This window comes from Bufo gargarizans, chromosome 4 (assembly GCF_014858855.1).
Source record: "Bufo gargarizans isolate SCDJY-AF-19 chromosome 4, ASM1485885v1, whole genome shotgun sequence".
NCBI classification, from domain to species: Eukaryota; Metazoa; Chordata; class Amphibia; order Anura; family Bufonidae; genus Bufo; species Bufo gargarizans.
This window is the reverse complement of record NC_058083.1, coordinates 63,827,652-63,854,702: the sequence shown is the minus strand read 5'-3', so window position 1 is coordinate 63,854,702 and position 27,051 is coordinate 63,827,652. Positions and strand designations below refer to the sequence as shown.

General features: G+C 47.5%; 1 protein-coding gene across 1 annotated transcript in view; it reads left to right on the top strand.

The window, feature by feature from the left end:
* The first annotated feature begins 10,394 nt into the window (after positions 1-10,394).
* The window catches only part of LOC122933890 (zinc finger protein 189-like), a 105,689-nt gene continuing 89,032 nt past the window's right edge, over positions 10,395-27,051 (top strand). The window contains exons 1-6 of the mRNA XM_044288995.1: positions 10,395-10,450; positions 11,070-11,225; positions 11,309-11,432; positions 11,543-11,634; positions 11,714-11,792; positions 11,890-11,981. Coding sequence (XP_044144930.1) covers positions 11,202-11,225; positions 11,309-11,432; positions 11,543-11,634; positions 11,714-11,792; positions 11,890-11,981 — 411 coding nt within the window. The 5' untranslated portion in view covers positions 10,395-10,450; positions 11,070-11,201. The remainder of the gene's footprint in view (positions 10,451-11,069; positions 11,226-11,308; positions 11,433-11,542; positions 11,635-11,713; positions 11,793-11,889; positions 11,982-27,051) is intronic.

Genomic DNA, 27,051 nt, shown 5'->3' with positions numbered 1-27,051 from the left:
ACATTTCTCTTCTGTCTCTAGCCGGTTGCTGGAGACACTTCGTGGGTAGAGCGTACGCCCTTGGATGCTCCCCACTATCTCATTGGGCCTGTGAGTGGTATTGTGTTGGATGCTGTGCTGCTCCAGGCGCTGTTGGGCCAGGTTCACACTATTGGCCCCAGGTTCATTAGCAAATCTGGTTATGCTACTTATGTTTCTTGTGAGGGTAGGGATGGGTGGGGGGGGAGGCTTTATTGAGGGTTACTACTGCCAAATGTGTCAATGATAGTAGCTCTAAGATGTTGAAATGTACAGTCCTTATTCCCCTAGATGGGGGAAATGAGAAAGAGATGGGAGACTATACTCTGTTGATTAACATTACTTTTTCTTGCAGCTTGTGGGACTTGGAGATGTATGAGGCCCTAACCTACTTTTATTTTTGTATGCACTCTTATGGGATCTGTTACAAGAATACTTAGCTGGAATGTGAGGGGAATGGCGGATGCTACGAAAAGACACGGTTTATTTCGCTACTTATCTAGATATCAGCCAGCAATTATATGCTTGCAAGAAACGCATATGACCAAACAATCTATACATGTACTGCAAAAGCCGTGGTTGGGATACTCGGTGCATTCCGTCTTCTCCTCGCATTCCAGGGGGGTTAGTATCCTGGTCCATAAAAATATCAAATTTGAATGCCTTAGGGAATGTGTGGATGAGGAGGGAAGGTTTATAGGGGTACTGTCACGGCCACGGTTATGGCCGTGACTCCTTGGGAGCCGCATACAGTTGCCCGCAGTTTGGGTAGTTGTTTCAACCGCAGCTTGAGGCATGATGTTGTTTGCCTCAAGTGCGGTTGCCGCGGACAACAGCTATGTGTGCGGTTCCCTTGGAGTTGTGTGCGTGTGTGTATGCACGTTTGGTATGTCTGGTGTGCACTTTGTGTTGTCTGGTGTGCACTTTGACACCTTCCTTTCTCTGTGGCTGCCCGTGGCAACGTTTGGTATGTTGTACATGTGGTGGCAGTGTCCTAGCCTTCAGGCTGTCTCCCAGGACGGCTGCCACCCATGTCGTTGCCTGCGGCAACAGCCACAGGGTGATCTTAGTTTGGTCACTTCCCCTTTATGTGTGTTTCCCTTCTGTGGTGCTGGAAGGGTTAACTCCCTTCCCAGTGTGTGTGTGATGTCACTGGGTGTGTCCGACTGTGGGGTGTGGCTTCTTGGCCTATATAGCCTTGGTGTTTGGCATGGCTCAGTAGGTTGCTTCAGTCATGCTTGGCTGGAGCAGCCTCCTGTGCATATTACCTGCCAGTGAGAGCCACCCCTGTGGTCATAAAGATTTAAAGATATTGTTGTTATGTTTATGTCTTGATGTGTGTGATGTTGTATGTGATGTTCTGTTGGGACCTTCCTATGTGTTTGGTGCAGCTAGGCTGTGGCAGGTTGGTGGAACTAATAGTTCGCCTGTCATTCCCGTAAGGCTGTATGAGTTCCCCTTTTCCCAACAGCTTGGCCATGGAGACTCCTGCTCCTCCGTTCCTAGGAGGAGTAGGTCGTCTTACCCAGCTCCTAGCTCAGGGATCTACGGAGGGTAAGTCAGGGCTCCGAGGTTCCTGCGCATGGGTCCTCCTACCTTAAAGGTCGGCCCATGCAGGTAGGAGTTAGGGTCAGGTTAGGGATGCTTGAGGAGGTGACCTGCTCCCTATCCTGTTCTCATGGCTGAGTAGCCACAACATCATCTGGCATCACACGACTGAGGGTTTCCCCCATCCTCAGCCGTGACAGGTACATTGTGTGGTCCAAGGGATGAGAATGGTGTTGGCGACAATCTATATACCCCACCATTTTCCTCGGTACCTTTGAGAAAGCTTCTGGGTTTTATGGCAGAATTTTCTGAGCTTCCAATGCTAATAGTGGGAGACTTTAATAACGTGCTCAATAGTTCGCTTGATAGATGGCAGGTCACACCTAGTGACGGTAGTACTGGTGAAACTCCGTTCGCGAGACTACTGAGGGAAGTAGGTCTGACGGACATATGGAGGGAGACCCACCCCCTGGACAGAAGGGATGATTTCCAGTGTATACAAGTTGCTATTAGATAAGTTTTTGCTATTACACCCGCTGGTGGCTAGGGGCAAGTGGGAAAAGGATGTAGGCGAACTAACGGATGATCAATGGTCTGACATACTAGAGGCGATACCTCTTTCTTCCTTGAGCGAGGGACGTAAACTCTCGCAGCTGTTTATGGTCCACAGGGTCTACAAGACACAGTTTTTTTTGTTCCGCATAGGTTATAGACCTACGGCTGACTGTCCAAGGTGCTCTGTGGAATCTGCGGACTTGATGCACATGATGTGGAAGTGCGAGAGGCTAGGGAGGTACTGGAAGATGGTAACTCAGACTATACATGACGTATATGAGGTACGGGTACCGCTCGATCCTAGAGTGTGTGTGTTGGTCTATGTCTCTGAACTTGCCACTAGTCAGGTATGTAAAATAGCGATAGGCAGAGTGCTGTACGTAGCTAGAAAGGTAATTGCCTTGCATTGGATACAGACAGCGCCGCCCACCCCAGGTGAATTCTTGGGTAAAGTAGACACGATATTAGTTTACGAACGGGTGGTATTCCAGAAGCGTGGGTGCCCATCAAAATTTGAGAAGTTATGGGAACCTTGGCTGTCGTTTTGACGTTTGAATAACAATGTCTAGTATTGTACTTTTGTACTTCTATACTACAGTGGGGCGGGAGGGGAAGGGAGGGGCGAAGGGTGACAATTAGAGTGTTGCTGATTGTTTGGTAGCCTGACTGACGTCAGCATTACAAAAGCTATGTCTATATACCATTTTTATTTATGATCTGTACAACAGTGTACAGGTCCTTCTAAAAAAATTAGCATATTGTGATAAAGTTCATTATTTTCTGTAATGTGCTGATAAACATTAGACTTTCATATATTTTAGATTCATTACACACAACTGAAGTAGTTCAAGCCTTTTATTGTTTTAATATTGATGATTTTGGCTACAGCTCATGAAAACCCAAAATTCCTATCTAAACAAATTAGCATATCATGAAAAGGTTCTCTAAACGAGCTATTAACCTAATCATCTGAATCAACTAATTAACTCTAAACACCTGCAAAAGATTCCTGAGGCTTTTAAAAACTCCCAGCCTGGTTCATTACTCAAAACCGCAATCATGGGTAAGACTGCCGCCCTGACTGCTGTCCAGAAGGCCATCATTGACCCCTCAAGCAAGAGGGTAAGACACAGAAAGAAATTTCTGAAGGAATAGGCTGTTCCCAGAGTGCTGTATCAAGGCCCCTCAGTGGGAAGTCTGTGAGAAGGAAAAAGTGTGGCAGAAAGCGCTGCACAACGAGAAGAGGTGACCGGACCCTGAGGAAGATTGTGGAGAAGGACCGATTCCAGACCTTGGGGGACCTGCGGAAGCAGTGGACTGAGTCTGGAGTAGAAACATCCAGAGCCCCCGTGTACAGGAAATGGGCTACAGGGGCCGCATTCCCCAGAAACAGCGGCAGAAGCGCCTGACCTGGGCTACAGAGAAGCAGCGCTGGACTGTTGCATGTCATTCGGAAATCAAGGTGCCAGAGTCTGGAGGAGACTGGGGAGAGGGAAATGCCAAAATGCCTGAAGTCCAGTGTCCAGTCCCCACAGTCAGTGATGGTCTGGGGGCCATGTCAGCTGCTGGTGTTGGTCCACTGTGTTTTATCAAGGGCAGGGTCAATGCAGCCGCTATCAGGAGATTGTGGAGCACTTCATGCTTCCATCTGCTAAAAAGCTTTATGGAGATGAAGATGTCATTTTTCAGCACGACCTGGCACCTGCTCACAGTGCCAAAACCACTGGTAAATGGTTTACTGACCATGGTATTACTGGGCTCAATTGGCCTGCCAACTCTCCTGACCTGAACCCCATAGAGAATCTGTGGGATATTGGGAAGAGAAAGTTGAGAGACGCAAAACCCAACACTCTGGATGAGCTTAAGGCCGCTATCCAGTGGCGTAGGGATCGCCATAGCAACCATAGCAGTGGCTATGGGGCCCTACGCCACTGGGGGCCCGTCCGGACTGCATTAATTTTTTATTTTTTTATTAACACAGACAGGCAGCCAGGCCCGCCCGCCCGCCCAGTGTAGTGGGCGGGGCTTGGGCGGTCCGCGGCTCGGGCCTGGCTGAGGGGAGTAGTCACTTTCAGGTCAGGACTGGAGGCGGGGGGGGGGGCCCGGGGCGCACTGCCTCACAAGCAGATGATGAGGTAGGCGGTGGAAAGGGGGCCGCAACGGGGGCGTACCTGTGGATTAGCCACTCTGTGAGCTGGTCTGCTGTAGACTAGTCACTAGTATGAAGGACCTGCGATGATGTCACAGTCATGTGATCCATTACAAGAGGGGCGGAGTTTAGTGTGGAGGCGGAGCCCGGAGAGGATAGTAAAGCCTGAGTGGAGGACCTGTGGTGATGTCACCCAGAGGCGGAGCCAGGCACCAGCACCGCAGGGCAGGAAAGATTATTTCCTCCTATGCCTCCTCACACAGCCAGTGAAAAGAGCTCGGGAGCCTCAGCCTTGAGTGAGACTTGCAGGAGGGGCCCCAGGAAAATAGCCCGATCATTGCCTCCTCCTTCTGCAGTCCTCTGTGCTCCTGACATGCCCCACGTTCTTCTGTGATCACCAGAGGGTGGCCGCTCAGTGTGGCTACCATCACTGCAGAGTTGCTTCCTGTCCTGCTTGTTGCTGGCCTGTCTTCACACTAGTACGCTAGTAAGGTCCTTTTTTTTTTTTCTTTTTCCTTCTTTTGTCCAGTTGTTTAATTTTAACCCCTTGAGGCTCAGCCATGTCGCAGTGACTGAGCTTTTTCCATTAGCCAAATAGTGAGTCTCAGCCAGCACCACTCCCCTCCCATGATGTCCCCTTTACTTATAATTAGGACACGCTGTAAGATTTAGCGTGGAGAAGTAGTACCTGTCATGCTAAATCTTTAGAGCGTGTCCTTAGTAGTTACTGTCACTCAGCGCTGCTGTCACCACCAAGTGTCGCTGATGACCCACCTTTAGGGTCCAGTCACACGAGCGTAATTCTGGGTCTGCCTCCGTGCCACAATTTTGCGTAATGTGTGTGGACCCATTCATTTTAATTGGGCTGCAAAAGATGCGGACCGCAACAGTTGTCAGTGTTCCCTGTACAGAGAGAAGGGGCCCGTATAGAAAGGATCAATATGAGGCTTCGTTCACATCACCGTTCAGCCATTCCGTTCTCCTGCTCAGTTTAGGAGCAGGAGAATGGAAAGGACAGATTCGGAACATAACGGAGCCTACGGACCCCATAGACTATAATAAAGTCTGTTAGGTTTCTGCTCAGAACATGATTTTGGAGCAGAAACAAAAGTAGTGCATGCAAGACTTTTGTCTCCGCTTCAAAAATCTTCTTCTGAGCGAACACCTAATGGACCCCATTATAGTCTATGGGGTCCTTAGGATCGGTTAGGCTCAGTTATGTGCCGAATCCGTCCTTTCCATTCTCCTGCTCCTAAATGGAAAGGCTGAACGGTGATGTGAAAGAAGCCTGAGCTGTCACTGGGTTTTCACCGCTGTCTCAGCGGCTGCCTGCATGGCCCAGCTGATGATAACCCGGGCCTATAATAATCCGGGCCTATAATAAGCCGGGCCATGCAGGCAGTGTTGTGCTCCACTCACTATGCGGTGCTGAGACAATGTGTGGAGCGGACTGCGGCGGTGAGCCTGCCCCATACACAGCAGGTGCAGAGACAATGGATGGAGCGGACTGCGGCGGTGAGCCTGCCCCATACACAGCAGGTGCTGAGACAATGTGTGGAGCGGACTGCGGCGGTGAGCCTTCCCCATACACAGCATGTGCTGAGACAATGTGTGGAGCGGACTGCGGCGGTGAGCCTGCCCCATACACAGCAGGTGCTGAGACAATGGATGGAGCGGACTGCGGCGGTGAGCCTGCCCCATACACAGCAGGTGCTGAGACAATGGATGGAGCGGACTGCGGCGGTGAGCCTGCCCCATACACAGCAGGTGCTGAGACAATGGATGGAGCGGACTGCGGCGGTGAGCCTGCCCCATACACAGCAGGTGCTGAGACAATGGATGGAGCGGACTGCGGCGGTGAGCCTGCCCCATACACAGCAGGTGCTGAGACAATGGATGGAGCGGACTGCGGCGGTGAGCCTGCCCCATACACAGCAGGTGCTGAGACAATGGATGGAGCGGACTGCGGCGGTGAGCCTGCCCCATACACAGCAGGTGCTGAGACAATGGATGGAGCGGACTGCGGCGGTGAGCCTGCCCCATACACAGCAGGTGCAGAGACAATGGATGGAGCGGACTGCGGCGGTGAGCCTGCCCCATACACAGCAGGTGCTGAGACAATGTGTGGAGCGGACTGCGGCGGTGAGCCTGCCCCATACACAGCAGGTGCTGAGACAATGTGTGGAGCGGACTGCGGCGGTGAGCCTGCCCCATACACAGCAGGTGCTGTGACCATCTCACCATCGTATAAGTGTCTGTCCATATGTATGTGTCTGTCCCTGTGCGTGTCCCTGTGTGTGTGTCTGTCACCTGTGTGTCTGTCCCTGTGTGTGTCACCATCACTACGCCCACAGTGTTCCTATGTCTTGACGCAGCTGCATCAGGACGTTCTGTGCGGGGCAAGAAGAAGATGGAAGAGGAGGCAGCGCCGCCAGGATGGATTCCATGGGAGAGACACAGGGAGGCACACTAAGGACGTAGGTAACACTACAACACGATCTACACTAGTGTTATCTGTGGTTTTACATAGGACTGCAGGTAACACTACCACATTATCAGCTCTAGAGTTATCTGTGGTTTTTACATAGGACTGCAGGTAACACTACCACATTATCAGCTCTAGTGTTATCTGTAGTTTTACATAGGACTGCAGGTAACACTACTAAATTTTCTGTACTTAGATAGCCAGTACTGTGTTATCTGTGTTGTTACATAGGGCTGCAGGTGATATCTACTACATTATCTATACTCAGAGAGTTATCACTATGTAAGGGGGCCCACTGAGACTTTATCGCCCAAGGGCCCACAAGGACGGATCCGGCATTTTTCCCCATAGGAATGTATTAGTGTCGGATCATAAAAATGTGAAAATAACGGATCCGTTCTTGTAATGCATTTGTGAGATGGATCCGCATCTGGATCCGTCTCACAAATGCTTTCAGTCACATTAAAATCAGCGGATCCGGCGGGCAGTTCCGATGACGGAACTGCCCACCGGATCACACTGCCGCAAGTGTGAAAGTAGCCTAGGTGGCTGTTTCTTCGCCAAAATGCCATTAACCATTACCACACCACACTATTAAATAATGCAGCTGCGCCTGCCAGGCTTGAGCAGGTATATGTGTGAATAGGGAAGATGCTGAGATCCGGTTGTACCTCACAGTGATCTCAGCATCTTCCCTAATCCATATTCACACATATACCTGCTCAAGCCTGGCAGGCGCAGCTGCATTATTTAAAGGGGGGGGGGGGCCATAAATTTTTTTTGCTATGGGGCCCAGTCATTTCTAGCTACGCCCCTGCCGCTATCGAAGCATCCTGGGCCTCCATAACACCTCAGCAGCGCCACAGGCTGATTGCCTCCATGCCACGCCGCATTGAAGCCTCCTGGGCCTCCATAACACCTCAGCAGTGCCACAGGCTGATTGCCTCCATGCCACGCCGCAGTGAAGCCTCCTGGGCCTCCATAACACCTCAGCAGTGCCACAGGCTGATTGCCTCCATGCCACGCCGCATTGAAGCCTCCTGGGCCTCCATAACACCTCAGCAGTGCCACAGGCTGATTGCCTCCATGCCACGCCGCATTGAAGCCTCCTGGGCCTCCATAACACCTCAGCAGTGCCACAGGCTGATTGCCTCCATGCCACGCCGCATTGAAGCCTCCTGGGCCTCCATAACACCTCAGCAGTGCCACAGGCTGATTGCCTCCATGCCACGCCGCATTGAAGCCTCCTGGGCCTCCATAACACCTCAGCAGTGCCACAGGCTGATTGCCTCCATGCCACGCCGCACTGAAGCCTCCTGGGCCTCCATAACACATCAGCAGTGCCACAGGCTGATTGCCTCCATGCCACGCCGCAGTGAAGCCTCCTGGGCCTCCATAACACCTCAGCAGTGCCACAGGCTGATTGCCTCCATGCCACGCCGCATTGAAGCATCCTGGGCCTCCATAACACCTCAGCAGTGCCACAGGCTGATTGCCTCCATGCCACGCCGCAGTGAAGCATCCTGGGCCTCCATAACACCTCAGCAGTGCCACAGGCTGAGTGCCTCCATGCCACGCCGCAGTGAAGCCTCCTGGGCCTCCATAACACCTCAGCAGTGCCACAGGCTGATGGCCTCCATGCCACGCCGCATTGAAGCCTCCTGGGCCTCCATAACACCTCTGCAGTGCCACAGGCTGATTGCCTCCATGCCACGCCGCATTGAAGCCTCCTGGGCCTCCATAACACCTCAGCAGTGCCACAGGCTGATGCCTCCATGCCACGCCGCAGTGAAGCCTCCTGGGCCTCCATAACCCCTCAGCAGTGCCACAGGCTGATGGCCTCCATGCCACGCCGCATTGAAGCAGTCATTTCTGCAAAAGGATTCCCGACCAAGTATTGAGTGCAGAACTGAACATAATTATTTGAAGGTTGACTTTTTTTGTATTAAAAACACTTTTCTTTTATTGGTCGGATGAAATATGCTAATTTTTTTAGATAGGAAATTTGGGTTTTCATGAGCTGTGGCCAAAATCATCAATATTAAAACAATAAAAGGCTTGAACTGCTTCAGTTGTGTGTAATGAGTCTAAAATATATGAAAGTCTAATGTTTATCAGCACATTACAGAAAATAATGAACTTTATCACAATATGCTAATTTTTTTAGAAGGACCTGTATTTACATTGTAAACGCTCAATAAAAAAGATCTGATCGGAAAAAAATAATCTGAGTGTTTCTCAGTGATTCCCGTGTGCGTGTCAGTCCTCTGCTGCTGAGGAATACTCTCCCGACGTCAGTAGGGTCCAACCAAGGTGGTTCTAGAGGTCCAGAAAGATCCGAATCCATTCACCCAGGACCGATGTTTAGCCTCACAAGAGTCCAGAACAGGGTTTAAGATACCAAATGTCTCACCTATTGAGACAGACCTAAATCCCCGAGCACACGGCACTCGCAAGGAGATTCCTAGTTCAGGGCACTCTTAATGCGGGGTATCCCTGTAACTGTGCCTTCCTAATCTGTAAAACCTCCATACAATGCGGACCTCATCCAGCACTGCCCAGCGGACTACTTCTTCCTGTCCACATACCGGCACAATAACCTTCATCTGACTCTTCCTCCCCCGATCAGCGTACGGCCGAAAGGACAAATTAACCCCTGCAGCTGACACAGAAATAACCCTTTGTAGTCGAGGGATTCTTTCATTCAGAGTTCTTCTAACTCCCCCTGAAATAACTGACGTCGGGGTTCTAATGTATCTCTACGAACAGATGTCCTTCTATAATCCTGGTGTCCTAGATCATATGATAATACTACACACACAGCTACGGGGACAGAAATAAAGTCCTGCGTGTGGAAATCGCTAACACGGATGCCGACTGTGCACAACTAAGCATAACGGAACCTTTTGTTTTCTTTTGCAGCAAATAAAGGGAAATAGGGAGGGGGGTAAACATGCACTTGTTGTAATTTCAAATGTGAATAATGTTTTGTACGATGTAAGAAAATATATAATAAAGAATATATATATAAAAAAGGATAACGGCAGCTTTAAATACAGGATCCATTTTTTCATAATTTTTCTATTCTGACGGATCAGAAGAATGGAAAACTAAATAGTGATGAGAACCCGGCCGAACTATGTTACATGATGGTGACATCATCACTGGTCTTTCACCACCACTTATACTTTTCACTGCTGAGCTCCGCCCCCTGCACTGATCACATGATGGTGACATCATCACAGGTCTTTCACCACCACTTATACCTTCCACTGCTGAGCTCCGCCCCCTGCACTGATCACATGACAGTGACATCATCCCAGGTCCTTCAGCTCTTGCAGTGCAGCAGATACAGAGCAGGTCCTGGTCGGTAGTCACTGCTGTGGTGTCTGGAGCATCTTCTCTCTGGTATCAGCCATTTCTCCAGAATCCCCCTTTATCTCCGGTGCTGGGGGCTCTGAGAAGCGGGGTCTCTCCAGGAGCAGTAAGTGCGGTTCTGGATCTCACTAATGCTCTTGTCCCTGGAGGATTTCCAGCCTCTCCTCTCCTCATAAAGGCGCCTGCAGTACTAGAAGCCTCCAGCTCCTCCAGGTCTCTCCTCTTCTCCTGAATGACCACCAAGGATGGACAGGAAGGAGATCAGCAGAAGAATATTAGACTTCACCTTGGAGATCATCTCCCTGCTGAGCGGAGAGGTAAACTTTTCTAGATTTCTCTCCTCTTTATTGTATTCTGTAAGAAGTCAGACATCGGGAAAGAGAATCAATCATAGGAAGTGATAGGAAGAGTCCGGGGTCCTGGAGAACGGCCTCCAGACCTTCCAAGTGATGGAGAACCTGAAGATCAGCCACCAGTATGGTCAGTGATGGATCATGGAGACCAATAGTCATGTTGTAGGAGCCATGAGAAGGTAAGTAGGCACATTGTACCCAGGAGGAGAGGAAGCAGAGGAGGAGATGGCCGGAGTGTGGCCTGGAGGGAGGATTTCTACCACTAGTCTGACATCTAGATGATACTGGACTATAACAAGGAGGCCTCCACTACATCTAGAGGAAAGAAGGTTTCTCTACCAACATAGAAGAGGGGTTTTTACTGTAAGAGCAGTGAGACTATGGAGCTCTCTGCCAGAGATAGGAGTCATGGGGGATTCTCTAGAAGAGTCCAGAAGGGGCCTGGGGGTCTGGAGGGTAATAATATTCCAGCTTCTAGTGACTACATTACTGGAGATGGAGCCATGATCCAGGGAGGGATTCTGAGTGTAGATCTGGAGTCAAGAAATAATTTCTTTCCCTAAGTGTCTCTCTCCATCCACAGGATTACACCATCGTGACGAGGACATCGAGGTGGACTCCCATCATTGAAGAGTCAGGAGGGTGGAGCAGGACCCCCATCACAGAGCCTCCCCCTCTGATACATGAGCAGAAGATCCTAGAACTCACCCACAAGATGATGGAGCTGCTGACTGGAGAGGTGACACTGCTGGGAATGCTGGGAAATTCTCCAGTAACAGCACTGGAGGGGTCTGGGTGATGACGGTGTCATTGTGTTGTCAGGTTCCTGTAAGGTGTCATGATGTGGCGGTCTATTTCTCCATGGAGGAGTGGGAGTATATAGAAGGACACAAGGATCTGTACAAGGAGGCCATGATGGAGGCTCCCCTGCCTCTGACATCACCAGGTAAGAGGAGATCGTCCTGATCATAAAAGTGTAAAGATCACTTAGATACTACTCCCATCATCTCATCATTACATGTAATAATCTCTCCTGTCCCTGTGTGTTTTATACAGATGGACTCCTAGAAAGAAATCCCTCTGAGAGATGTCCCCGTCATCTGTATTCCCAGGATTGTCCAGAGGAGAAGCTCCCAGAGAACCATCAGGTAGATGGAGCTAAAGTCTCACCAGAATCTGAACAGAAAGTGATTGGACCAAAGATCAATTTACATTTTTCTTGTTTAGGATGAAAATCTGATTGATATTAAGGCTGAGGTTAAAGATGATGATGAAGAAGATATGGATTTATGGGGCGCTCATCAGTGTAAGAATTGTCTGCATCGAGGGTCACCTGGATACTACTCCCATCATCTGATCATCACATGTAATCAATCTATCCTTTCACTATGTGTTTCTTACAGATGGACTCATAGAAGGAAATCCCCCTGAGAGATGTCCCCGTCCTCTGTATTCCCAGGACTGTCCAGAGGAGAAGCTCCCAGAGAACCATCAGGTAGATGGAGCTGAGCCCTATACACATCTATATAGGGGGTCCTGCAGTCATAGAGGGGTCATAGATTGTGGGGGTCTCTTATGTGGATCTGTTAGATTTCCCACCTGTCTGCTGTATTGTCCTGAATTGTTACAGATGACAAATCAGGGGGAAGATGTGACTGATATTAAAGTGGAGGATGAAGAAGAGCGGATGATGGGCGATCCCCCGTGTAAGAGTGAGGTGGAGGAGGACATTCCAGCCCATGTGACCACAGGTATGGAATCATGAATGGAGGAAGGGAATTGGGAGGTTTCTTCAGGTGAGGCTCCACCTTAGAGCTGCAGTAAAGTAGCACTCCGGGCAGTGACCCCTGTGTTATGTACAGTGCAGGAGAAATCTTCTCCCAGCTCTTCTCTCCATCCTCTCATGCTCCAGGCTGGACACTCTGCTTAGCATCAGGTTTTGGAGGCACGCTGGCTACGAAGAACGGCTGCAGTGATGGCCAGGGTCTGAGGAAACTCTGTTTAACCACCTTAAGGGGTTTTCCAGGCTCTTGCTATTGATGGGTTATCCTCAGCATATGACATTATTGTCTGATCGGTAAAGGTCTGATTGCCACTCCTTCACGGTCAGCTGTTCCTTGAAGGATCTAGCACCTCTAATGAAATAGGAAACTCAGCGCCGTTCACAGTGCAGTGGCCCTTCTGGGTTACTGCAGCTCAGCTGACAATAAAGTTAGGGGCAGCCGTGCTGTAGTAACCTGGTACAGCCACAACCCTTACGGAGCTTTCTGTGAAGGTTCTCGTTCATCTTGGTCATGGTATATCAGTAGTGATAAGTCAGAAGAACTGGACTTGTTATATTTTTTTTTCTTGAAGACTTTTTGCTAGTCATCTGACTTAGTCCTACTGGTTTGTATGACAAAATGGCATTACATTTCAGTGACTTGTGCTTTGAGAATGTTTATAGATGTATATGAATTGTATTACTTTCATGGATTGACACTTTTTATCTATTGCTATTTTCTGAAAAATAAATCTAAAAGAAATGACAACAAATAAGGGGATTGTCTATTCCTTTACAAGTAATGACCTGTCCTCAGGATAGACCTTCACTATTGATTGGTGGGGCTCCAACACCTTGTCCCCTGCTGGTCAGCTGTTCTGCAGTAGCTCCGGTGCAGGAAGTCAGCGCTGGAACTACACTGCTCAGTCTGTGGACGAAGCCGGTTACTGCAGTGCTGCCTCCATTCATCTCAATAGTAGCAGCACTACAGGAACCAGCTGTGTCCAAAGCACAATGGATGGACCTAATCAGAGGTGTGTGGGACCCCTGACAATCAGATACTGGAGGCCCAGCCTGAGGATAGGCTATTAATTATAAAGGAGTGGACAACCCCTGTAAGGTCTAAAATAGGCCGTTCACGAAGAGTTTAGGTTATTGTAATAAAATCATCCCCACTTGATATCTAAGGACCAACTGTGGTGGCAGAGGACAGGCCTGATTGTCAGAGAAGGGTGGGATTCTCAGATTTCTGAATGTTTTCAGGTCTGGGTTTATGTAATAGAAGTGATCGGTGAGTGTAGAGCAGAGTCCTGGACTTTATCATCCATCCATTATAATTATAAGGACACGACCACAAATGAGTTTCTTTTAGTTCAGTTTTTGATTCAGTATTTTGTGCCAAAGCCAAGAAAGGATTCATATAAATGGGAAATATAAAGGAAGGACTTGTACTTCTCCTTCCTTTTGACATAAAAACTACATCAAAAACTGCACACAGCCTGATAGGAAGCTTCTAGAATTGTCTTCTTTACTGTTTGGGAAGAAAACAGAAAATCTCTTTTTAATCCTAACAGAAAATCCCAGTAAGATCTCTGAGGGAAACTTCATCTTATCACTAAATTATAAAGTAGAAGATGAAGATATCGGGCATGGCTCTTCAGAAGAAAACCTCATTACCTATTATGTCCATCCAGGACATCACAGAACAGATCTGTCATATAATGCTCCTAATCATAAGCAACCTTCTCCTGACCAATCACAGATTGTTATCACAAGTACCGGTCCCAAAGAGGCTACACGTTTTCAGTGTGGGGAATGTGGAAAACAGTTTACAAACATCTATGGTCTAAATGGACACAAAAAAAGTCACGCAGTAAAGACGTCATATTCATGTTCAGAATGCGGCAAATGTTTTCCAAAAAAGTTCCGACTTGTTAGTCATCAGAAAATTCACACAGGGGAGAAACCATTTTCATGTTCCGAATGTGGGAAATATTTTGGACATAAATCAGATCTTGTTAGACATCAGAGAGTTCACCCAGCAGAGATGCCGTATTCATGTTCAGAATGTGGGAAAGGTTTTATACATAAATCAAAGCTTGCTAATCATGAGAGAAGTCACACAGGAGAGAAGCTGTATTTATGTTCAGAATGTGGGAAATGTTATATATCTAAATCACAGTTTGCTGATCATGAGAAAAGGCACAAAGGAGTGAAGCCGTATTTATGTTCACAATGTGGGAAATGTTTTCTATATAAATCACAGCTTGCTGATCATGAGAGAATTCACACAGGAGAGAAGCCGTTCTCATGTGCAGAATGTGGGAAATGTTTTCTTTATAAAGGGACCCTCAAAATGCATCAGATATGTCACACATAAGAAAAACCATTTATATTCTCCAAATGTGGTGACTGTTTTACAAAAAAGTCAGGTCTTGTTACACATGAGAAAGTTCACACAGGAGAGAAGCCATTTTGATTTTCTTCATGTGAAAAATAAAAACTGAATTTGAAACTCATCAGAGAATTCACACATAGAAGAAACAAAAATTCTTGTTTGGAATGTGGGAAGTGTTTCCATGCATTAAACAGCCTGTATGAGAGTGTATTGTTCTGTGGAATTACCCTGGGTCTGCCAAAGAGCCAAATTATATTTCCCTGAGGTCAACAGTGACCAGGATCCATGGAGGAAAAGTATTGTGGATATGAGGAAAAAGATGAGCGTTGTTTACTGTCAGAGCAGTGAAGATGATTGTCCCCATGGACCTTGCTTCTTACCGTATTCATACCTCCGCCAGCACTGCAGGAGAATCCAGAGGGACACAGTGAGAAACGGAAGGACACCTCCTGTAGACGATGTGATGGGGAAAAATAACAATTTGAGTTGACAATAATTTGTTAAAAACCCAGATCTTCTATTTCCTTCCATTTCCTTCCATTTCCTTCTCTTTGCCTCATTCACACTTGTGTATTCTGGTCAGTATCTTACACCAGTATTTGTAGGATATAATTAGGAGTAGCTCCCGAACATGGAAGACTTTCCATTATACCTTTCTCTGTTTTATTCCGTTCCCTGTTACGGCTTACAGATACTGATACAAGATACCGACCGAAATACAAAAGTGTGAATGAGGCCTTACTGTCTATTGGTCTCTTCCAATGGAGCTTTTATTGCCTACTCTCCCATAGAGATCATGCACAGCCAGTTATACATCTCATATCTTCCTTGGCGGTCTGTGGAGGTCTTCATTCATCTAGGTCATGATATATCAGTAGTAATAAATTTAGAGCAACTGGACGTGTACGTTTTTTTCACTGGTCATCTGAATTGCTTGCTCAATTAGAATGGCTTGTACAAGAAATCTCTGGCAATATACACTGCCACTTACAATGCTGTCCTAACACCTCTCCTGATGCAGTACAATTACACCTAATAGCATCAGTAATGCAATCAACACCTTACCTCCATGGCTGAACCATGAATCACTAGTGTCGGAGATTTCTCACATAAGCTATGCTGTTAATGCCAGAGTGCCCCTCATGGTCTGTCATGTTGCACGTGTGCGCAGTCAGGACATGCTTATTTAGAAACATGTTTTCCCTTGAAAGAAAAAAGAAGCTTTGAAAATTGGTGGGGTATCTGTTTTATGTGTAGTGTCACCTTCCCTAGATTGAGGGTGGGAAGACTGAGGCTCCACTGCAGGCTGCAGAAATTGGTCGCTAATATAGGGAATAGAAAGTGTCCTGTGGAACAAGCCCTCGGGTAATGAAGCGGCTATTATATACATGTGTGTCTACACTGGAAGAAAGATTCTGTAGAGTTGGGAATAACGTCTAGCAAAATGGATGTAAGTGTTTAACTTTTCGATCTCCTTGGTCTGTTCTGGTTGGAGACTTAGCAAGGGGGCAACTGTAACATTAGACTCCCTAAATATGATGAAAAGGGGAAAGAGACTGAGATCATAAAGGTCTGGCTATAAAATGACCTTGGGGTTTCCTGGGATGATGATATTCTGACATTTAGCTCCTATTAAGGGTATTTTTTTATAGTGAATTCTAGTGAGGTGCAGCGTTTTCTTCACGTAGACTTCTTTATGTATATTTTTCATCTATCAGATCTGGTGACCAGTATTTTGATGATGAAATGTTGACGTGATGTTGCATGCTTTACTCTTGCACAAAATTTTGTGACATTTTGACCTCGGCCCTTTTTGGCCCCACTTTTGGTTTTGGAGTACAAAAGAGGTTATGTTTTCTGCTTACACCACTTTTAAGGCAGGTTCATAATTTGCAACTAGAAAAACTGGAGTAGTATTTCTATACAAAGTACTCCAACCCAGCCTCATGAGAAACTGACTTTAGATATTACCCTCATGATAAATTCCCCCCTTAGGGCTCATGTACACTAATGTATTTTATTTCCGTGCCAGTTTAGTTTTTTTGCGAACCGTATGCGGAACTATTCTTTTCAATGGATCCGCAAAAAAAAAAACAGAAGTTACTCCGTGTGCATTCCGTTTCCATATGTCCGTTCCACAAAAAAATAGAATATGTTCTAGTATTGTCCACATTACGGACAAGGATAGGACTGTTCTATTAGGGGCCAGCTGTTCCATTCTGCAAAATATGGAATGCACATGGACGTCATCTGTATTTTTTGCGGATCCGTGTTTTGCAGACCACAAAATACATACGGTCGTGTGCATGAGCCCTTAGACTGTACGCATACGATAAACACTGCAGCCATGTCGTCTGGATTACTGCCAGATTGGGCCATTGCTACTGACGTGTTCTGGGAGCTTGGAGTGTGTTTTTATGTTGGTTCAGGGAATTGTTGCATGTCCCTGTCTGCTCCACATCCATTATTACTAGGTGACGTTTTTATAAGTTTGGTGCAGGACTCTAATATAAAAATTTTACTCAAATACACCTACATGTCACGGAAGGTATATCAGCAGTGAAATAACCAAATACAGGGAAAACAAACAGAAAAATAGACTAGGCCCAAAAGCTAGGGAGAAAGGGTCACCTCCTAGCGATCCCTGAAGCTTTTCCTATACTGCTGTGCACATGTGCCTACCGTTATGGTGGATATGCACATGCCCTCGTGCCTACGTCTATATACCCTGGAACAACCCTGAGCAGAAGGGAAAGGGGAAGAGGCGACCTGCTTCCTCAAGCAGGGGGAAGCAAGCCTCTCCCTAGAGGCCTAGACAAAAGACAACAAGGTAAGAAACAGAGAGGACTTATCTTGAGCTGAGCTGGGGCAGACAATCCATAACACAACCAAAGCCCACACAAGCCACTGGGAGATGGAGGAATAAATAGCCTCGCTAACAATCAACCCAGTACACCAGAGGGAAGGTGGATCCAGCTCAACTCAAACCAAAACAAAGAAACGAGTCAAACGTGCAGCCAGCCTAGCAGATCTCTGCACATTCACAGGGCAAGGCGTGACAGTACCCCCCCTTTTTACAGGTGACCTCCGGACACCCTGGACCAACTTTCCCTGGGTGTGCCCTGTGAAAGGCTTTCACCAGGCGGCTAGCACTAACATCAGAAGCCGGAATCCTCATTCTTTTCTCTTGACCATATCCCTTCCAGTTTACTAGGTACTGGAGGGAACCCCGAAGAACACGTGAGTCGAGAATCCTAGAGATCTCAAATAGGGATGAGCGAACTCGAACTGTATAGTTCGGGTTCGTACCGAATTTTGGGGTGTCCGTGACACAGACCCGAACCCGGACATTTTCGTAAAAGTCCGGGTTCGGGTTCGGTGTTCGTCGCTTTCTTGGCGCGTTTGTGACGCTTTCTTGGCGCTTTTTGAAAGGCTGCAAAGCAGCCAATCAACAAGCGTCATACTACTTGCCCCAAGAGGCCGTCACAGCCATGCCTACTATTGGCATGGCTGTGATTGGCCAGAGCACCATGTGACCCAGCCTCTATTTAAGCTGGAGTCACATAGCGCCGCCCGTCACTCTGCTCTGATTAGCGTAGGGAGAGGTTGCGGCTGCGACAGTAGGGCGAGATTAGGCAGATTAACTTCTCCAAAGGACTTGATTAATCGATCGATCTGCAGCTGTGCATCATTGAGCTGCTGAAATTCAATTGCTCACTGTTTTTAGGCTGCCCAGACCGTTTGTCAGTCACATTTTTTGGGGTGATCGGCGGCCATTTTGTGTCTTGTGCGGTGCTGCGACCAAGTGCATCCAAGCTGCGACCAAGTGCATTTAACCCTCAATGGTGTGGTTGTTTTTTGGCTAAAGCCTACATCAGGGTGGAGCTGTCACACCAAGTGCATTTAACCAGCAATAGTCTATTCATTTTTTGGCCATATACTAAATCAGGGGCAAGCTGCGCCTGTCACCAAGTGCATTTAACCCTCAGTAGTGTGGTTGGTCAAGCTGTCACACCAAGTGCATTTAACCAGCAATAGTGTGGTTATTTTTTGGCCATATCCCAGTCTAATTCTGTTAGTAAATCCATACCTGTCACCCAGCACCTAAATACTAGGCCTCAAATTTATATCCCGCTAAATCTCTCGTTACCGCTGTACTGTTCTGGCTGGGCAAGTTATTTAGTGTCCGCCAAAGCACATTTTTTGTTCTGGGTTGAAATACAATTCCCAATTTAGCAATTTCATAATTTAGTGGTTTCTGCTATATCAGAGCTATTTGAAATCTATCCCTAAAAGGGTATATAATATTCAAGGTGCTCATAGGGTCATTCAGAATAACTTCACACACACGCTACTGTGCATTTCCAAGTCTAATTCTGTCAGTAAATCCATACCGGTCACCCAGCGCCTAAATACTAGGCCTCAAATTTATATCCCGCTAAATCTGTCGTTACCGCTGTCCTGTTGTGGCTGGGCAAGTTATTTAGTGTCCTCAAATTTATATCCCGCTGAATTTGAATACAATACATTGGGCCAAATAATATTTTTCTTATTGTGGTGAACGGTAACAATGAGGAAAACATCTAGTAAGGGACGCGGACGTGGACATGGTCGTGGTGGTGTTAGTGGACCCTCTGGTGCTGGGAGAGGACGTGGCCGTTCTGCCACAGCCACACAGCCTAGTGTACCAACTACCTCAGGTCCCAGTAGCCGCCAGAATTTACAGCGATATATGGTGGGGCCCAATGCCGTTCTAAGGATGGTAAGGCCTGAGCAGGTACAGGCATTAGTCAATTGGGTGGCCGACAGTGGATCCAGCACGTTCACATTATCTCCCACCCAGTCTTCTGCAGAAAGCGCACAGATGGCGCCTGAAAACCAACCCCATCAGTCTGTCACATCACCCCCATACATACCAGGGAAACTGTCTGAGCCTCAAGTTATGCAGCAGTCTCTTATGCTGTTTGAAGACTTCGCTGGCAGGGTTTCCCAAGGGCATCCACCTAGCCCTTCCCCAGCGGTGAAAGACATAGAATGCACTGACGCACAACCACTTATGTTTCCTGATGATGAGGACATGGGAATACCACCTCAGCATGTCTCTGATGATGACGAAACACAGGTGCCAACTGCTGCGTCTTTCTGCAGTGTGCAGACTGAACAGGAGGTCAGGGATCAAGACTGGGTGGAAGACGATGCAGGGGACGATGAGGTCCTAGACCCCACATGGAATGAAGGTCGTGCCACTGACTTTCACAGTTCGGAGGAAGAGGCAGTGGTGAGACCGAGCCAACAGCGTAGCAAAAGAGGGAGCAGTGGGCAAAAGCAGAACACCCGCCGCCAAGAGACTCCGCCTGCTACTGACCGCCGCCATCTGGGACCGAGCACCCCAAAGGCAGCTTCAAGGAGTTCCCTGGCATGGCACTTCTTCAAACAATGTGCTGACGACAAGACCCGAGTGGTTTGCACGCTGTGCCATCAGAGCCTGAAGCGAGGCATTAACGTTCTGAACCTGAGCACAACCTGCATGACCAGGCACCTGCATGCAAAGCATGAACTGCAGTGGAGTAAACACCTTAAAACCAAGGAACTCACTCAGGCTCCCCCTGCTACCTCTTCTGCTGCTGCCGCCTCGGCCTCTTCCTCTGCCTCTGGAGGAACGTTGGCACCTGCCGCTCAGCAAACAGGGGATGTACCACCAACACCACCACCACCACCTCCGTCACCAAGCGTCTCAACCATGTTACACGGCAACGTTCAGCTCTCCATCTCACAAACATTTGAGAGAAAGCGTAAATTCCCACCTAGCCACCCTCGATCCCTGGCCCTGAATGCCAGCATTTCTAAACTACTGGCTTATGAAATGCTGACATTTAGGCTGGTGGACACAGACAGCTTCAAACAGCTCATGTCGCTTGCTGTCCCACAGTATGTTGTTCCCAGCCGCCACTACTTCTCCAAGAGAGCCGTGCCTTCCCTGCACAACCAAGTATCCGATAAAATCAAGTGTGCACTGCGCAACGCCATCTGTAGCAAGGTCCACCTAACCACAGATACGTGGACCAGTAAGCACGGCCAGGGACGCTATATCTCCCTAACTGCACACTGGGTAAATGTAGTGGCAGCTGGGCCCCAGGCGGAGAGCTGTTTGGCGCACGTCCTTCCACCGCCAAGGATCGCAGGGAAACATTCTTTGCCTCCTGTTGCCACCTCCTCCTTCTCGGCTTCCTCCTCCTCTTCTTCCACCTGCTCATCCAGTCAGCCACACACCTTCACCACCAACTTCAGCACAGCCCGGGGTAAACGTCAGCAGGCCATTCTGAAACTCATATGTTTGGGGGACAGGCCCCACACCGCACAGGAGTTGTGGCGGGGTATAGAACAACAGACCGACGAGTGGTTGCTGCCGGTGAGCCTCAAGCCCGGCCTGGTGGTGTGTGATAATGGGCGAAATCTCGTTGCAGCTCTGGGACTAGCCGGTTTGACGCACATCCCTTGCTTGGCGCATGTGCTGAATTTGGTGGTGCAGAAGTTCATTCACAACTACCCCGACATGTCAGAGCTGCTGCATAAAGTGCGGGCCGTCTGTTCGCGCTTCCGGCGTTCACATCCTGCCGCTGCTCGCCTGTCTGCGCTACAGCGTAACTTCGGCCTTCCCGCTCACCGCCTCATATGAGACGTGCCAACCAGGTGGAACTCCACCTTGCACATGCTGGACAGACTGTGCGAGCAGCAGCAGGCCATAGTGGAGTTTCAGCTGCAGCACGCACGGGTCAGTCGCACTACAGAACAGCACCACTTCACCACCAATGACTGGGCCTCCATGCGAGACCTGTGTGTCCTGTTGCGCTGTTTCGAGTACTCCACCAACATGGCCAGTGGCGATGACGCCGTTATCAGCGTTACAATACCACTTCTATGTCTCCTTGAGAAAACACTTAGGGCGATGATGGAAGAGGAGGTGGCCCAGGAGGAGGAGGAGGAGGAAGAGGGGTCATTTTTAGCACTTTCAGGCCAGTCTCTTCGAAGTGACTCAGAGGGAGGTTTTTGGCAACAGCAGAGGCCAGGTACAAATGTGGCCAGACAGGGCCCACTACTGGAGGACGAGGATGAGGAGGATGAGGATGAGGAGGAGGTGGAGGAGGATGAGGATGAAGCATGGTCACAGCGGGGTGGCACCCAACGCAGCTCGGGTCCATCACTGGTGCGTGGCTGGGGGGAAAGGCAGGACAATGACGATACGCCTCCCACAGAGGACAGCTTGTCCTTACCCCTGGGCAGCCTGGCACACATGAGCGACTACATGCTGCAGTGCCTGCGCAACGACAGCAGAGTTGCCCACATTTTAACGTGTGCGGACTACTGGGTTGCCACCCTGCTGGATCCACGCTACAAAGACAATGTGCCCACCTTACTTCCTGCACTGGAGCGTGATAGGAAGATGCGCGAGTACAAGCGCACGTTGGTAGACGCGCTACTGAGAGCATTCCCAAATGTGACAGGGGAACAAGTGGAAGCCCAAGGCCAAGGCAGAGGAGGAGCAAGAGGTCGCCAAGGCAGCTGTGTCACGGCCAGCTCCTCTGAGGGCAGGGTTAGCATGGCAGAGATGTGGAAAACTTTTGTCAACACGCCACAGCTAACTGCACCACCACCTGATACGCAACGTGTTAGCAGGAGGCAACATTTCACTAACATGGTGGAACAGTACGTGTGCACACCCCTCCACGTACTGACTGATGGTTCGGCCCCATTCAACTTCTGGGTCTCTAAATTGTCCACGTGGCCAGAGCTAGCCTTTTATGCCTTGGAGGTGCTGGCCTGCCCGGCGGCCAGCGTTTTGTCTGAACGTGTATTCAACACGGCAGGGGGCGTCATTACAGACAAACGCAGCCGCCTGTCTACAGCCAATGTGGACAAGCTGACGTTCATAAAAATGAACCAGGCATGGATCCCACAGGACCTGTCCATCCCTTGTGCAGATTAGACATTAACTACCTCCCCTTAACCATATATTATTGGACTCCAGGGCACTTCCTCATTCAATCCTATTTTTATTTTCATTTTACCATTATATTGCGAGGCTACCCAAAGTTGAATGAACCTCTCCTCTGTCTGGGTGCCGGGGCCTAAATATATGCCAATGGACTGTTCCAATGTTGGGTGACGTGAAGCCTGATTCTCTGCTATGACATGCAGACTAATTCTCTGCTGACATGAAGCCAGATCCTCTGTTACGGGACCTCTCTCCTCTGCCTGTGTGCTGGGCCTAAATATATGCCAATGGACTGTTGCAGTGGTGGCTGACGTGAAGCCTCATTCTCTGCTATGACATGCAGACTAATTCTCTGCTGACATGAAGCCAGATTGTCTGTTACGGGACCTCTCTCCTCTGCCTGGGTGCTGGGCCTAAATTTATGAAAATGGACTCTTACAGTGGTGGGTGACGTGAAGCCTGATTCTCTGCTATGACGTGAAGCCTGATTCTCTGCTATGACATGAAGACTGATTCTCTGCTGACATGAAGCCAGATTGTCTGTTACGGGACCTCTCTCCTCTGCCTGGGTGCTGGGCCTAAATTTATGAAAATGGACTGTTGCAGTGGTGGGTGACGTGAAGCCTGATTCTCTGCTATGATATGAAGACTGATTCTCTGCTGACATGAAGCCAGATCCTCTGTTACGGGACCTCTCTCCTCTGCCTGGGTGCTGGGCCTAAATATCTGACAATGGACTGTTGCATTGGTGGCTGACGTGAAGCCTGATTCTCTGCTATGACATGCAGACTAATTCTCTGCTGACATGAAGCCAGATTGTCTGTTACGGGACCTCTCTCCTCTGCCTGGGTGCTGGGCCTAAATTTATGAAAATGGACTGTTGCAGTGGTGGGTGACGTGAAGCCTGATTCTCTGCTATGACATGAAGACTGATTCTCTGCTGACATGAAGCCAGATTGTCTGTTACGGGACCTCTCTCCTCTGCCTGGGTGCTGGGCCTAAATTTATGAAAATGGTATAGACTGGGAAACTGAAACTTGTATATCTCATAAAGGAAACAGGTTCTCGACAATAACCAAAGACAATTGCCTCTCCCAACTGGTTCAGGACCCGACTAGAGGGACGGCCATACTGGACTTAGTATTAACCAATAGGCCTGACAGAACAACAGACGTGCAGGTTGGGAGACACCTGGGAAATAGTGACCATAAAGTAATACTTTGGAAAGGAAGGTCTCGGAGGCAATGGAGATCCTCTAAAAGCTCTTCTTTATTGATCATAAATAAATAGCGGACACAGCCACTTCGTACACAGCATAAACGTTGACGCGTTTCGGGTTGGTACCCTTAGTCGTAATAACCTTCCAATTATCATTCAAAAGAGCGTTTCTACAGGGAGGAACAAAAATACCAAACTTCAAAAAAGCTAAATTTAGCCAACTAAGAGAGGCCATAGGCCTAACTAAATGGGATAAAGTCCTCACAAATAAAAATACAGCCACAAATGGGAAATCTTTAAAAACTTCCTAAAATCTCATTGTGAGAGGTACATACCATATGGGAATAAAAGGTTAAGGAACAAAAAGAAACCAATGTGGATAAACAGAACTGTAAACAAAGCAATAAATGACAAAAAGAAAGCATATAAATCACTAAAACAGGAGTGTAGCACGGAAGCACTGAAAAACTATAAGGAAAAAAATAGAACATGTAAAAAACAAATTAAAGCGGCCAAACTAGAGACCGAGAGATTAATTGCCAAAGAGAGTAAAACTAACCCTAAAATGTTCTTCAATTATATAAATGTTAAAAAGTATAAATCTGAAGGTGTCAGGACTTTAAAGAGTAATGAGGGGGGAGTCGCAGAGAGCGACGAGGAGAAAGCAAAGCTGTTAAATATTTTTTTTCTCCAATGTATTCACTGAGGAAAATAAACTGTCAGATGAAATGCTGAATGTTGAAATAAATTCCCCATTAAAAGTGTCCTGTCTGACCCAGGAAGAAGTACAACAACGACTTAAAAATATTAAAATAGACAAATCACCAGGACCAGATGGCATACACCCCCGTATCCTAAGGGAATTAAGTAATGTCATAGCCAGACCCTTATTTCTGATATTTGCAGACTCTATACTGACAGGGAATGTCCCACAAGATTGGCGCATGGCAAATGTGGTGCCAATATTCAAAAAGGGGCCAAAAACAGAGCCTGGAAACTATAGGCCGGTAAGTTTAACATCTGTTGTGGGTAGACTGTTTGAAGGTTTTCTGAGAGATGCTATGTTAGAGCATCTTAACGGAAATAAGCAAATAACGCCATATCAGCATGGCTTCGTGAGGGATCGGTCATGTCAAACTAATGTAATCAGTTTCTATGAGGAGGTAAGTTCTAGACTTGACAGTGGCGAATCAATGGATGTCGTGTATCTGGACTTCTCCAAAGCATCTGACACTGTACCAAATAAAAGGTTAGTATATAAAATGAGAATGCTCGGACTGGGAGAAAACGTCTGTAAGTGGGTAAGTAACTGGCTCAATGATAGAAAACAGAGGGTGGTTATTAACGGTACACACTCAGATTGGGTCACTATCACTAGTGGGGTACCTCAGGGGTCAGTATTGGGCCCTATTCTCTTCAATATATTTATTAATGATCTTGTAGAAGGCTTGCATAGTAAAGTATCAATTTTAGCAGATGACACTAAACTGTGTAAAGCAATTAACACTGAAGAGGACAGCATACTATATATATACTATAGAGGACAGTATACTGTATATATATACACACACACATATACACTACAGAGGACAGTATACCATATATATACTACAGAGGACAGTATACTGTATATATATATACACACACACATATATGCTACAGAGGACAGTATACCATATATACACTACAGAGGACAGTATACTGTATATACACTACTGAGGACAGTATACTGTATATATACAGACGTGGACAAAATTGTTGGTACCCTTTGGTCAATGAAAGAAAAAGTCACAATGGTCACAGAAATAACTTTAATCTGACAAAAGTAATAATAAATTAAAATTCTATAAATGTTAACCAATGAAAGTCAGACATTGTTTTTCAACCATGCTTCAACAGAATTATGTAAAAAAATAAACTCATGAAACAGGCATGGACAAAAATGATGGTACCCCTAGAAAACACAGAACATAATGTGACCAAAGGGACATGTTAATTCAAGGTGTGTCCACTAATTAGCATCACAGGTGTCTACAACCTTGTAATCAGCCATTGGGCCTATATATATGGCTCCAGGTAATCACTGTGTTGTTTGGTGATATGGTGTGTACCACACTCGACATGGACCAGAGGAAGCAAAGGAAAGAGCTGTCTCAAGAGATCAGAAAGAAAATTATAGACAAGCATGTTAAAGGTAAAGGCTATAAGACCATCTCCAAGCAACTAGATGTTCCTGTGAGTACAGTTGCACATATTATTCATAAGTTTAAGATCCATGGGACTGTAGCCAACCTCCCTGGACGTGGCCGCAGGAGGAAAATTGATGACAAATCTAAGAGACGGATAATCCGAATGGTAACAAAAGAGCCTAGAAAGACTTCTAAAGAGATTCAAGGTGAACTTCATGCTCAAGGAACATCAGTGTCAGATCGCACCATCCGTCGTTGTTTGAGCCAAAGTGGACTACATGGGAGACGACCAAGGAGGACACCATTGTTGAAAACGAATCATAAAAAAGCAAGACTGGAATATGCCAAACTACATGTTGACAAGCCACAAAGCTTCTGGGAGAATGTCCTGTGGACAGATGAGACAAAAATCGAAGTTTTTGCCAAGGCACATCAGCTGTATGTTCACAGACGAAAAAATGAAGCATATCAAGAAAAGAACACTGTCCCTACTGTGAAACATGGAGGAGGCTCTGTTATGTTCTGGGGCTGCTTTGCTGCGTCTGGCACAGGGTGTCTTGAATCTGTGCAGGGTACAATGAAATCTCAAGACTATCAAGGAATTCTAGAGAGAAATGTACTAGCCAGTGTCAGAAAGCTTGGTCTCAGTCGCAGGTCATGGGTCTTGCAACAGGACAATGACCCAAAACACACCGCTAAAAACACCCAAGAATGGCTAAGAGGAAAAAATTGGACTATTCTAAAGTGGCCTTCTATGAGCCCTGACCTCAATCCTATTGAGCATCTTTGGAAGGAGCTGAAACATGCAGTCTGGAAAAGGCACCCTTCAAACCGGACACAACTGGAGCAGTTTGCTCATGAGGAGTGGGCCAAAATACCTGCTGAGAGGTGCAGATGTCTCATTGACAGTTACAGGAAGCGTTTGATTGCAGTGATTGCCTCAAAAGGTTGCGCAACAAAATATTAAGTTAGGGGTACCATCATTTTTGTCCATGCCTGTTTCAT